The sequence below is a fragment of the Alosa alosa genome, chromosome 4 (genome assembly GCF_017589495.1).
Source record: "Alosa alosa isolate M-15738 ecotype Scorff River chromosome 4, AALO_Geno_1.1, whole genome shotgun sequence".
Classification (NCBI taxonomy): Eukaryota; Metazoa; Chordata; class Actinopteri; order Clupeiformes; family Clupeidae; genus Alosa; species Alosa alosa.
The window spans coordinates 14,384,978-14,398,481 of record NC_063192.1 but is presented as its reverse complement, the minus strand read 5'-3'; the positions used below and the strand labels follow the sequence as shown (position 1 = coordinate 14,398,481).

Here is a 13,504-nt window from a genome sequence, read left to right as displayed (position 1 = left end):
TGTGAGAACCTATGTGTGAGCAGACAAAAAAACAGATAAGTGTGCACCAACTCATGTATCTGTGTGTGAGTGTGTTGAAGCATTGTCTAGCAAATAGAAAAGCGCCTGCAGCTCAGGCGATGCCCAGCTGTGGGGACCAGACTGCAGGCGGACATACTGACCCGCTGGTCCTCGGGGCTCAGGCCCTGCTCGCTCTGGTCCTTCTTGGGCGCCTCGTCGTCACAGCTGTACTCAATCTCAGGGCTGGCCAGGCTCCGGCAGAATGTGCACATCCACTCACCACTAGGGGGAAAACACACACACACACACACACACACACACACACACACACACACACACACAGGGTCAGAGGTTAACAGCGGTAGGGGTGTGTGCGAGGACACGTGCACTCTGCACATGCAGTGTGTGTGTGTGTGTGTGTCTGTAAGCACGTGCATATGCAGTTTTTGGGTCAGCAATGTAGTGTGGGGATGTGAAAATGATGTAGAATATATTTAGAGAGCTGTGTGTGTCTGCATGTGTAAGTGTGTGTGTGGGTCAGAAAATGCCTTTGTGCATCCTTGAGTAGGGATGTGACAGGAGAAATAAAGGTTACTGCTCAAATATATGTGCCCTCAGTGAATTACATAGCAGAGATGGCATGGAAGAGGATTAGGGATATTGGGTGTGTGTGTGTGTATGTCTGGGAGCAACACAGCATGAGACCGGCAATTGACGTGTATAACTTGCGACTGTGTGTGTGTGTGTGTGTGTGTGTGTGTGTGTGTGTGTGTGTGTGTGTGTGTGTGTGTTCACCTCAGTGAACAGCATAGTGACAGTCACACCTACCTTGGTGAGCAGCATAGTGACAGTGATGTGTATAAGTTAGCCAGTGTGTGTGTGTGTGTGTGTGTGTGTGTGTGTACCTCGGTAAACAGCGTAGTGTGGGGATGTGGCAGGTGATGTGGAAGACTTTGGGACACCGGTCACAACACAACAGCTCGCCCCCGTTCTGACACACGGCGCACCAGTCCTCATTCGGATCATCCTCCTTACTCCCATCCGTAGCTCCGCCCACATTCTGATTGCTCGCGCCGCCATTGGCCTGCGCCGCTGTTGTCGAAGCCGCTGCCGGATCCGCCACGTTGCCATTGGTCAGGGACTGGGGAGGAGCAGTGGGCGTCTGAGATGTCGAGGAAGAGGAGGTAGAGGAGGAGGAGGAGGAGGAGGAGGAGGAGGAGGAGGCCGTCGTGGCGGTGGATGTCCTGTTGGCCTGGCTGCAGCCGCTGGCGCTGTCCTGGGGCTCCCTCTTGACGATGTCACTAAGCGACTTGAGCATGTCCTGCACCGAGCCCGACGACACAGTGCCCAGGACGGGCAGAGGTGGCGTGGCACTACTGCTCTCTGGGCTGCTCATCTGGACAAGAGAAAACAGGGGGAGGGACCGATGAGATCAGCAAAGGTGTGTGTGTGTTTCGAAACAAATGCAAGGTTTGGCACATGCTAATGCCTGACAAATAATCCTGCAGTTCTGAATTCTGCATGATTTGAGGAAGAGGAAACTGGGGGTCTGTGCAGTGTGCGTATGGATTCACTTCAGGCTCATGTCTGAGTCACATGACTCCAGAAATGCTGATAAGACGTAGGGCTGTGTGACCACAGGCATTTAAGGAGGACCCTCAGACGGTTCCGAAATGAGTCATTAGGACAGGGCAGAAGTGTGAGTGAGTGTGTGTGTGTGTGTGTGTGAGTCAGGGTAATGATCTGAGGTCTGTGTGTGTGCGTCAATGCGTTAATGATCTGAGGTTTCTCTGTGTGTGTGTGTGTGTGTGTGTGTGTGTGTGTGTGTGTGTGTGTGTGTGTGTGTGTATGTGTGAGAGTGAGTGAGTGTGTGTGTGGTCACTGGGTGTTTTAATGAGAGGTGTAGAGAAAGCAGCCCCTGCATTCTAATGACCCTTGCTAGAGGGAGAGGCAGACAGCATTCAGGCTGTCGTGGGTTTGAAGACGTGCGTTTACGGGGGAGACTGCATACACATCAGTCATCTAATTACTCCAAACAATACAGTCACACCATTAATCTTGGGCCCTTTAAAACATACATCATTGGAGCGCAACAGCATGATTATTTGATAACCCCAGAAGGTGATTCTTTCCTGATGTATGAAACCAGCCTTTGACTTGAATGGCAAGATGTAATGCATCTTAAAATAACATAAACTTATATCCAAGATGTAATGACTTTTCTTATCACTTCAACACTATGAGTCATTAGAATACTAGGCAGCCTTTACCAATGAGGACAAATGGAACCTAACTGCATTTTATGATGCACAAAATAGACTTATTAAAGAGTCATTTTCAGTAAATCCCATAATTAAGTTGCTATCTGATTGAATCTTAGAACTGCCTTGGTGTATACCTGTCCATGACCATGTGTGTATGTATGTATGATTAGGCTTTACCATGCAGGCACTGCGGCGCCCGTCCTTGCCGAGTTCGCTCTTGACGCTGGCCACTGAGAAGGGGCTCTCGTCCTCCACGCCTGGCTCCTGCTTCACCTTCACTAGCTCACCAGTAGGGGGAGCCGCCGAGCCCAACCTGCCAGCAGAGCCAGAGCTTCAGAGACACACGCACACACACGCACATATATATATGCAAACACATACAAGTATGCATGATGGTAGATGCATGCATGAATGCAGACAAACATACACACATACAGACAGAAACAAACAACCAATGACTGAGTGTTTTTTTTTTTCACTGATGGTAACATTGTTAAAGACCTGCATCTCTATAGTATTAAAGAACCTCTGATGACACACCTAGCTTGCCTCCTTCACCCTCAAAAGAAAGCATTAAACTAAAGGGCGAGAGAGCTCAAATCAGGACTGAGACTAGATGACATATGGGTTGAGCTGTGTGGTGACAAACAAGTACAGGAAGTGATGCTTCATTACCTGCCCCGACTTCCTGTGCTGGAGGTGCTAGAGGGGCGAGCTGGGGCGTGGGAGTTAGATAACCCTGTGAGGAGAGATGAAGGGGAGGGGAGGGGAGGGGAGGGAAGGGAGGGAGAAGGGGGGGCAGTTAAAAGAAAAGATGAGGGAGAGAGCAGAGAGTATGGGAGTAGAGGATGAGGAAGGGAAAGAAATGGAGTCATTTCATCCTGTTTGTCTGGAATGCATTTTGTAAGTGCAAATGTGTTTGTGCACTAGGGAATGAGTGTCTGTAGGTATTTCTGTGCACTAGTGAGAGAGAGAGTGTATGTGCACGGTGTGTGTGTGTGTGTGTGTGTGTGTGTGTGCGTGTGCGTGTGCGCGCGAGTTTGTGTGGGTGAGCGGGGATTACCTGATGAGCCGGGGGAGTGTATGGAGGGCGCAGGCGAGGTGTTGATGTTGCCGACGGAGTTGAGAAGAAGCGGGTGTGTGCTGGAGGAGATGACGCGGCTCAGGAAGCTGTCTAACATACTGGACCCTGCGTCCTCCAGCTGCCATCACACACACACACACACACACACAACAGAGAGGGGGACACAGAAGAGGAGAGAGAGAGAGAGAGAGAGAGAGATAGAAAGACATGGAGAGAGAGGGGGGGGGAGGGGGGGAGAGAGAGAAAGATGATAGAGGGTGAGAAAGAGAAGATGTGACAGAGAGGTGAGAGGAAGACATTAAATACATCACTTTTCCCCTCTGTTCAGTCCTCTAAGAGAATCTTTGATGATGAAGGCTCATTAAAACTTTTCAGAGGAAAAAAAGCACATCATTAACATCTGACAAAAATCTGCATTACCCTTGTTAAAAAAACAAACTCCCTTTAAAAGCAAGGAAAGATGAGACAGGCCTTAAACTTGATGCACATCAGAGAGTTAACTGTGTGGAACAATGGCACTGCAGCGTATCCCACAGCCATATGCTCACAGCCAAGCCAGCGCTCTGATAAGCCTCCAGTCAACTCCCACTGCGAGCGCATTAGGAATCAATCTATGCCGCAGAACACATCAACTCACACACACAGAATCCAGATTTTTCAGATAGAGTGTAGCGCTGTAGTTGCCTGGCTACTTTAGCTGTTGGAATTAGCAACTCAAGCTAGGTAAAACCGATTGTTTTCGGGGGATTTTGTACCGACAGTACTCGGTGACCTTGAGAAACAGAGATCTATGTGAAAAATAGGCAGATTTCTCCTTTAACTAGTATGGTGTAGTACTGTTTAAGTAATATAGTTTAACTAGTATAGTGTAGTACCGTATAAGTAGTATAGTTGAACTAGTATGGTGTAGCACTGTATAATATAAGTAGTATAGTTTAACTAGTATGGTGTAGCACTGTATAATATAAGTAGTATGGTGGGGTATAGTAAGTAAAGTTGCCAATTAGTGCAAACTCACTGACCAGGTAAGATATTCAAGGTTAACCTATATGGTAATCGCATGACAAGTATCTCAATCTCTGGGTGGCTTGAAATGGTGGGTTCAGCAATGCTCTTATATATCTAGCATATGGATGATTAGACCAAAATCCAATGAGGTTCTGCCAGACAGATCTCATCCGACACCTTCCTCTGCAGAGACAGCTGGAGACCAGAGGTAAAGGCCCAGGCAGGTGCATGGGCAGGTGCGGGCAAGCGAGAAGGTCTACCTGTATGGGCGGGATGTCGGGCACGCACGGCAGATTCTCCGGGTTGGTGACGGAGGGGATGAGCTCGATGGCGCTGACCATCGGGCTGGTGGGTCCGCGGTGCGCGTGAGCGTTGGCCATGCTGGCGCTCGTGGGGCTCGTGGGGCTGGTGGCGCTCACGTTGTGCAGCGACGCCACGGGAAACGGACCAGCATGCCCTGGGTTAGAATGCTGCACAGGAAACAGACCGAGGTCAAAGGAAATGCATAGAAGGTCATGTAATGTGTGCGATGCTTATCTCTGATTCTTACAAGCCCGTGAATATACTGAGTCATTAATAAATAAATAAATAAATAAATAAATAAATAAATAACACCACAGAATGATAACTTCTCCTTTTCCCAGGGCCAACACTGCATGCAAACTGCCATCATGCTCATTTATTTCTTTTTTGTCTTTATCATATAGGACTGTGAAGAGGCTGACAGGAAGCAAGTGGGAGAGCGAGATGGGTTGGATCGGGAAATGATCCGGGTTGGACTCGAACCCGGGTCCCCTTGGGAACTTGGACCGGAATGTGGTGCTGGTGCTGTGGCCAGTTGCGCCATAGCACCCCCCCTGCTCCAACATAGTAATTTATAAGAGGTATAATAGGGTTTGCCGCTTGCCTGTTGGATTCTACAGCATTCTGTAAAGCTACCATTAATGTGTCCTGGCATAACCAATGGCCACATTGACACACACATGGAGTAGTTCATATGGTTTATTAACAGAAGAACTCACCCCGGCACACAAGTTGGTACTGTGATTCTCAGTACTCCAAAACTGAATTCAAACAAAATGGACCCCACACAGCTTGTTACATTGACATTGAAAGGAGTGCTCCTGGAATGAAAGCTGAAAGTGAAATCTATGAGAGTGTTGTTGTGGGACTGACCTGTCTCTGGAGCTGAGGCTGCATCATGGGGTACTGCTGGCCACCGAGGCGTGGCTGGGCGCTGGACATGCGCACCTGGCCGCTGGGCATCCGCAGGGCATGGGGTGGGTACATGTGCTGGGGGCTGCCGTTTACGTCGCCCCTCTGCATGCTGATGAGTCTGGGGGGCTGAAGAAAACACACAGTCAGTCAATTTCCAAAGCTGTGCTGCCCTACAACATAAGTATGCAAACATATTGGTGCTAGAGCTGGTTTTGTTGGCACAATCTCCTCAAAACTTAAATTGCTCACACAAACACAGAGCCGCAATGCAACAGCTTCCCAATGACAAAGCATTACTGGGCAAGTCTGCACTATCCTTTATCAGATGTTCTTGACAGATCCCATCTGCTCTAGACCGGCAAACTCATGCAACATCAGAACTGCAATATTGCAATGTATCCTGTAATGCTCTGCTCCATTTTCACTACACCACCTGTCAAACCTGATTCAGTGCGTATGATATGACCCCCACCCACACTGATGGATGACATTAGTGGATGGTCCACCCAGTTAATTCTAACAGAGTGTGTATAGAGTATATATACACTATATAACACTCACAGACTGTCCAATTGTACCTCAAGGGGCAGCTCAATACGCTGCTGCTTCTTCCCTGTCTATAATAAGCCATATTCCATCCCCCTTCACTTAACCACAAACTTAGCCACTCGCAACTGCTCTACTTAAACCGACCTCTCAACAAAACCTAGCCACTCTGACTAGCTGACCACTCAAAACTGACCACATCCTGTCTACTTACCGAGCCACTTGATAACCAGTCCAGCTACATCAGCAAAATCGAGCCACTCACTTCAACTGTCCAAACACACACACACACACACACACACACACACACACACACACACACACACACACACACACACTTGTGAAGGCAGGTCATACAGAAGATTCAAGCTACCAACTCCCTGGCTCACTGCTGCGGCAGGTGAGACAGCAACCAGTTTTCAGCCAACTCACTCAAGGCTGGCAATTCTTCCTGCTCACTCAAGGGTGCGTGCAAAACCGATGCGGACCTGCGCACTGGTGTTTCCAGTGCACGCAAGTTTTGCTGCTGCGAACACATCCACCACCCACCGCACAAACTCAATCACCTCATTATAGTTTTGAAACTAGATGTACCGCAGAGCGGTACAAAATATGACCGCCACCCAGTCCAGCACATTTTTTCCACAAAAATAAATCACGCCGAAAGGCCTATATGATTCTAACTGTCTCACTAAATTGCATTATCCACACTCAATTCTCACTGGTATCTGCTAGACAACAAGTACCAAAACATGATTAGTTCATAGATTTCACATGTAAAATTCATTTTATACAACCCCACCCCCATCTTGCCTGTTCATAATTCTGAGAAATTCTTGAATTGTGTGCATGTATTTGTTTTTGTTTATGTTTATGTGTGTGTGTGTGTGTGTGTGTGTGTGTGTGCGTGCTTGTGTGCTTGTGCATGTGCATGCATGCGTACATATGTCTACTGTGTGAGTATGTGTCATACGTATGATTACTGTGAATGTATGTGTGTGCGTATCTGTGCACATGGAATGGGTTAACATGACCCCTGGAGGAAAACGTACGGAACAAATTGGTCATCCTAGTTCCTACGGTTCTCAAGATATTCACAGAAAACTGTGTCTGCCCTACCCTCCTTTGGGGTCCAGTCCAGCGGGGGCTACAGATCAAAACAAAAAATGATGGTTCCATGCTATCCATATGGGGTTACATGCCCACCAAGTTTCGTCTACCCCGGTCTTTCAGTGTCCCGGGAATCCTTGACGGAAATTTGGACATGCGAAAAAAAAAAAAAAAAAAAATCTGACTAAACCTATATGACCGCCACGCGAAGCGAATCATAATAATATCTCAAATCCTTTCTACAGCAAAGGCGGTTATTTTTAGATGTCTAGATAGTTTTCTCTGCCCCTTCATAACTGTTACTACATCATACTCCCTGATGTAGCAATTGCCCCCCTCATAAAAACATTGTTTGCTGGTAATCTAATCACATACAATTCACTGAATCATACAATAATTGAAATTTTCATTTCATCATCTACCAAAACATCCACCTGGATCACAATGTTTTTATGCTAATAAATTCCATAGCATGGGCATTTTTAAAAATGTCCACCTCAATAGGGCTGCCCCAGGGGACGGGCATAACCCTCCTCCATAAACCCTCTCATCCACAATTGGCCATACATCTCACTAGGTCTCCTCACCTAGAGCCTTGGCAACAACACTCAGGATGGCTGGCTCCACTGTACCTGCTGCTGGACCATCCCAGGCCCTCCTTGCCGGGGCATCTGGGACAACTGCGAGGCGATGCGCATCTGCTGCTGGATCTGCTGCTGATGCTGCTGCTGGATCTGCTGCTGCTGGTGCTGCTGGAGCTGCTGTTGGTGCTGCTGGAGCTGCTGTTGCTGGTGCTGTTGGTGTTGCTGGTGTTGCTGCTGCTGTTGGTGTTGTTGGTGCTGTTGCTTCTGGGCCAGGACGGCCTGCTGCTGCATGTGCTGCAGCCTCAGCTGGGCCAGGTTGATCTGGCCTGGGTACTTGCCGTGGTGGTTGTGGCCCGGTGCCATCTGGCCCATCATGTTGGGTGGATGCGGGGCCGGAGCCACCTTCTCAATCACCAGGTTGCCTGAAGAGCAAAGCAAGAGATTTGTTGGTGCAGGACATTCAAGATGTGCAGGGCCATGTTAAAATTATTTAGATGGAGCAATTTGTACAGTAATTTCCTGTGTAATAGCCGCATTGTGTAAAAACCGCAGGACAGTGTTTATGCTAATCAATAAAATAGTTTGACCGGACCTAACTGATGTATAATACCACAATATACCACAGTACCAGTAAACCTACTCAAAGGAACATTTCAACACTGAGGCTGCAAACAGGTTGTTGGATTCAGCACAAGATCGCAACCACAGTGCAGTTCCGTCACACTACAGGAACTCCGTTGGCCATGTGTTCATCATGAAAATACTCGTTCCTTTTCAATCTGCTGTGAGTATGAAGGCGAAACAGTGCACAGAATATAGAGTTTCAGGAAACTTTGCATATATTTGTCTAACAAATGCCACTAGCGGTATTTAAAGGGACTGGTGCAGTGCCCGTTCACACATGCTATTCCTGTAGAAAATCCGTAGCCGAATTACATGCCCGCAGGTAGGCCTGCTTTAAAAACAGGATGATGGGGGGGAAACATCATTCCAGCTAAGCATTCAATAATGAATACTGAATATTATAACACATTATAATAAATGTGCAGTGAGCAGAATTTAAGCTGCATGGGACATTGTTAACAGATCAAAATGACATAAGCCTAACATGTTTTGAGCAAAGGCTATATGTTTGGCTTATTGAATAACTTGATGATATAGAAGACAAACCATTTTGAGGAATGATGCATCATCATATGAAATTTGCAACGATGTGACTCAAACAGTCTCTGGTAGCCTACAAGCATCTTGCATCTTGACCTGCGCTGTGCCCTGATTCAGTGCTGCCAAAACGTACCCCGTCTCTGGCCCTGCACTATGCTGTGTGAGAGGGGGAGTGGCTACACTGGAACGGAGAAAGCCAATGTATGCTTATTTTACCGATATCTTTTGCATTACTTATACAAATCATACACCTTTGTAAGGACGAAGGACACATTTTTTTGTCCTAAAATTTAAAAAAGGACCATCTAACATTGCATGATGTCCATGTTAATGACACAATCCAGACTGTACTGGCTACAATGAATCAGCCATGCCTTATCTAGGGCCATCAGGCAGTTCAACAGCCATATGAAAATTGTGTAATCTATGGTAAACCACTATGCTAGTTGTGAATGTCATGTCAATTATCCATTCAGGGTAATGACTGGAGTAAGAGATGCAATGAATACATTAGAGAATGAAGGAATGGATAAAAACATGCTGTATAAAAGCATGCATCACCTGTCAGGAGGTGTGTATGTGGGCCTGCAACCATAAGTCCATTAAAGGAGAATTCCGTTGTGATACTGACCTAAAGTGTGTTGAAACATGATACCGAGTGTGAACGTATGTCTCATAGCTCATCTCGGCTTGTCCCCTGCACTCTGAAATCTGGCACTACTTAGCCGATGCTACCAACAGGTTGTCAACAGGTTAATTCGTACTCGTCACTCGACTTATCATGACTAAATTCAAGATGGCGGCGAACGGTAAACTTCCTGAAGCTACTGTCTGTATAAATCGTCCTATAATAAAATAAACTACCAGTGCTTTTTCAAAGTTCTCAATGTATTGTTTTAAATGTCAGGGCCCTCGGAAGTGTGTGAAGCTACTTTGAGCCTCGTAAATGGTGTAAAACAGTGATTTATTTGCATGGCTAGGCCGATGTCCGAGGCACCCCCTTTGAAAACCTGTTGGTAGCATCGGCTAACTAGTGCCAGATTTCGGAATGCAGGGGACAAGCCGAGATGAGCTATGAGACATACGTTCACACTCGGTATCATGTTTCAACACACTTTAGGTCAATATCACAACGGAATTCACCTTTAACCGAATAGTTGTCAAATACTAAATTAATCTCCAAATATCTTGGTAATAAATTGATCAGTTTGTGTCATTTTTAAGGAAAATACTTCAAAATTGTCAGATTGCCAATTCATAAAATGTTCTGCTTCACTTAATCCTCTGTGACGGTAAACTAAATATCTTTGGTGTGTTGACACAAAAAGGCATATGAAGACATATGGGCTTGGGAAAACACTGATCTACATATTTTTTACCCTTTTCTGACATTGTATCTATCAAACAACTAGTCCATTAATCAAGAGAATGATCAACAGATTAATCAACTATGAACTAGATGTACCGCAGAGTGGTACAAAATATGACCGCCGCCCAGTCCAGCACATTTTTTCCACAAAAATAAATCACGCTGAAAGGCCTATATGATTCTAACTGTCTCACTAAATTGCATTATCCACACTCAATTCTCACTGGTATCTGCTAGACAACAAGTACCAAAACATGATTAGTTCATAGATTTCACATGTAAAATTCATTTTATACAACCCCACCCCCATCTTGCCTGTTCATAATTCTGAGAAATTCTTGAATTGTGTGCATGTACTTGTTTATGTTTATGTTTATGTGTGTGTGTGTGTGTGTGTGTGTGTGTGTGTGTGTGTGTGTGTGTGTGTGTGTGTGTGTGTGCATGCATGCGTACATATGTCTACTGTGTGAGTATGTGTCATACGTATGATTACTGTGAATGTATGTGTGTGCGTGTGTATCTGTTTATTGTGATGAAAACACCTAATTTTTTGCTTTTTAATTTTTAACTAGGTGGCGCTATACATGAAATAAGTGGTAATGGGATGGGTTGACATGGCCCCTTGAGATCAACATACAAAAAAAAAAATGGTCCTTTCGGGGGTGCAGTCCAGCGGGGGGACTACAGATCAAAACGAAAAATGATGGTTCCATGCTATCCATATGGGGTTACATGCCCACCAAGTTTCGTTTACCCCAGTCTTTCAGTGTCCCGGGAATCCTTGACGGAAATTTGGACATGCGAAAAAGAAAAAAAAAAAAAGAACAAATCTGACTAAACCTATATGACCGCCACTTCGCTGCGCGGCGGTCATAATAATTATCAGTTGCAGCCCTATGTAAAAGTACAGGCCATATGCGTGCACATACCAAGGTTGACCACATTCTTGGCCCAGAAGGTGGGGTCACAGAAGAAACGCACGGCACCATTGGCCTGAGGCGCTGGGTCCAGACGGGCCTTCAAAATGTACCGTAGCTGGAAGGTGATCTGTAATGGACAAAATGGACCGGATCATATCCCTGCATCCCTCACGGCAGTGTTGAGTTAACAAGTTAAGATTGGGACTTTGCCAAAGAAGCACTGAAACTCTCAATGATGTTAATGACACTTGTTATTATCATTAATAAAATATCCCAATCAGATTTTTAATATATATACATATAAACAACTTAGTCCAGCCTGGACCATAAAAACAAACTCTTCCAGCCAATTACTGACGAGATGCGCATTTAAGAGAGTTTTAATTGCATGGGGAGTAGCGAGCTAGCTGAACATCAACATAAGCAAAGTTACCCAACATCGCAGTACCTTTAACTTCACTTATATTTTTCTGTGCCAACACTGACTTCAAACCACTGATATGGAATCATGTGGTTTGACTGCCAGCGGTTGGTTAATAAGAAATGGCCACTGGAGACCCTCCTGCCTGGGCCCATGTGAGTCTTACCAGCCTCTTGCTGTAGAGCAGCGCGGTGCTGCTGCCATTGGTGAGCGCCCACTGTGTGAAGTTGAGCACGTGGAGGATCTGCTGGCCAAGACTGCTGATGTCCTTCTGCTGGCTGAGCAGCCGTATGCTGCGCTCCTTAGTCACACTCTGGGAGACAGGTTGGGGGGGGGGGTGGAGAAAGAAAGAAAGAAAAAAAGAAAGAACGAAAGGAAAAAAAGGGCAGAGATTTAGACAGAGAATGTCTAGTCAGCAACAGAATTCGCCCAAGGATGGAACATCAAAGAAGGGCCTGGAGGAATGCCTAGTAACCAGTTAGTTGGAACCAGAATGCCTCTGCAGACTACTACATTTTTAAAGCGGGATCACTCTTTCTTTCACAAAACGTACGAGTGATGTGAGTTTGTACTGACGTACTACCATTAATCCTTATTAGGGTTTTTGAAGTATCTGCAGGACGGGTTCTGCTAAACACAACATTCATGAAACTTTAACCACCTAAATAATTCCTTGTAATTCATTTTGGAAAAGTTTTCTATTTTTCCATCAAAAAGGGGATATTTGTTAAATATTTAAAGATGAAATAGATGTTTTATTTCATCAGCAACTCCGTTAGAAAATGGATCCATCTCTGCTCCACGCAGCTCCTATAAACCGGTTTCAGGTCCCTAACAACCGTAGTCAAAAACAAACTAGGAGGACAAGCACTAGTTTGTTTACACGGACAATGCATAGAAAGCAAGCTGGCTGAACTTGATATAAGATGAAGAATAAAAGCATATTGCCTAAATATTTCAATGTAGCCAAGTCTGGATTGTTTTCATCTAGAGGTGTAGCGGGTTACCTATGAAACGGATGTTCTACGGAAGGTAGGCTAAACATTTGGCCAGTCAATGTGAAGTTAGGTTATGGTTAGGGCTTCGACTGCACAAAAAACTATTTTAGATTTAGATTAAAGTGAAAACATTACCTACTCAAAGGCTACATAATGGCAGGGGTGGGCAATCATTTCCCCCAGAGGTCAGAGGATAATTACTTTGATAAATGCCACTGGCCACACATTAAACCACTGACTGAAATACAATGCACAAAATGCATTGTGCTGGATGTTAATTGACAGGAAAGTAGCCTATAGATACATGAAGGATTACCCAAGATAGGCTACATAGTATGCAATAATGTTACTTGCAAGGCCATGTCTACTCAGTGTCAACTTTAGGCTACCCTGCATCTTGTCATTTGCGTGAAATGTAGGCTAACAATAGCCTTCGTTATCATGGATCATAAGTCTCTTATAGAAATGATATGCTGAGAAATATGATAAAACACATTGTTAACGTTACTACCCTATTTTACCTAGCCTACATAATTAAAGTTTTTCTTCTTGAGCATTTGTGGCATAACTTCATAATGCATGCTTTATATCCAAATGTCTAGCCTATTAAAGGATAATTTCAGTATTTAGCACTTGGAGTCCCTTTTCTGGTTTGTTTTGGCTGAACTAAGAGTGGTGGACACCGAAATTTTGACAATGGGTCCTGTCTCGACTTTCTGGCTCGTTTTGAATAGCCTTTGACTGCTGGCTATGGGCATGCACAAACATGTCCTTAAAACAACTCTTAACTGTGCAACGAGTGGTTAGTGGTGTTCGTT

The 13,504-nt window shown here is 45.4% G+C and overlaps 1 protein-coding gene across 4 annotated transcripts in view; it reads right to left on the bottom strand.

Annotated features, from left to right (window-relative positions):
* The window catches only part of trim33 (tripartite motif containing 33), a 32,806-nt gene that overhangs the window by 4,754 nt on the left and 14,548 nt on the right, over positions 1 to 13,504 (bottom strand). For 2 of the 4 annotated variants that reach the window (XM_048240698.1, XM_048240700.1), the window contains exons 7-17: positions 11,855 to 12,001; positions 11,277 to 11,394; positions 7,863 to 8,236; positions 5,533 to 5,700; positions 5,379 to 5,420; positions 4,617 to 4,826; positions 3,328 to 3,466; positions 2,940 to 3,003; positions 2,442 to 2,577; positions 906 to 1,396; positions 162 to 282 (exon numbers count right to left, since the gene is read on the bottom strand). In XM_048240698.1, the coding sequence (XP_048096655.1) occupies positions 162 to 282; positions 906 to 1,396; positions 2,442 to 2,577; positions 2,940 to 3,003; positions 3,328 to 3,466; positions 4,617 to 4,826; positions 5,379 to 5,420; positions 5,533 to 5,700; positions 7,863 to 8,236; positions 11,277 to 11,394; positions 11,855 to 12,001 (2,010 nt within the window). The remainder of the gene's footprint in view (positions 1 to 161; positions 283 to 905; positions 1,397 to 2,441; positions 2,578 to 2,939; positions 3,004 to 3,327; positions 3,467 to 4,616; positions 4,827 to 5,378; positions 5,421 to 5,532; positions 5,701 to 7,862; positions 8,237 to 11,276; positions 11,395 to 11,854; positions 12,002 to 13,504) is intronic. The other 2 variants (XM_048240699.1, XM_048240701.1) reach the window with 1 other exon arrangement.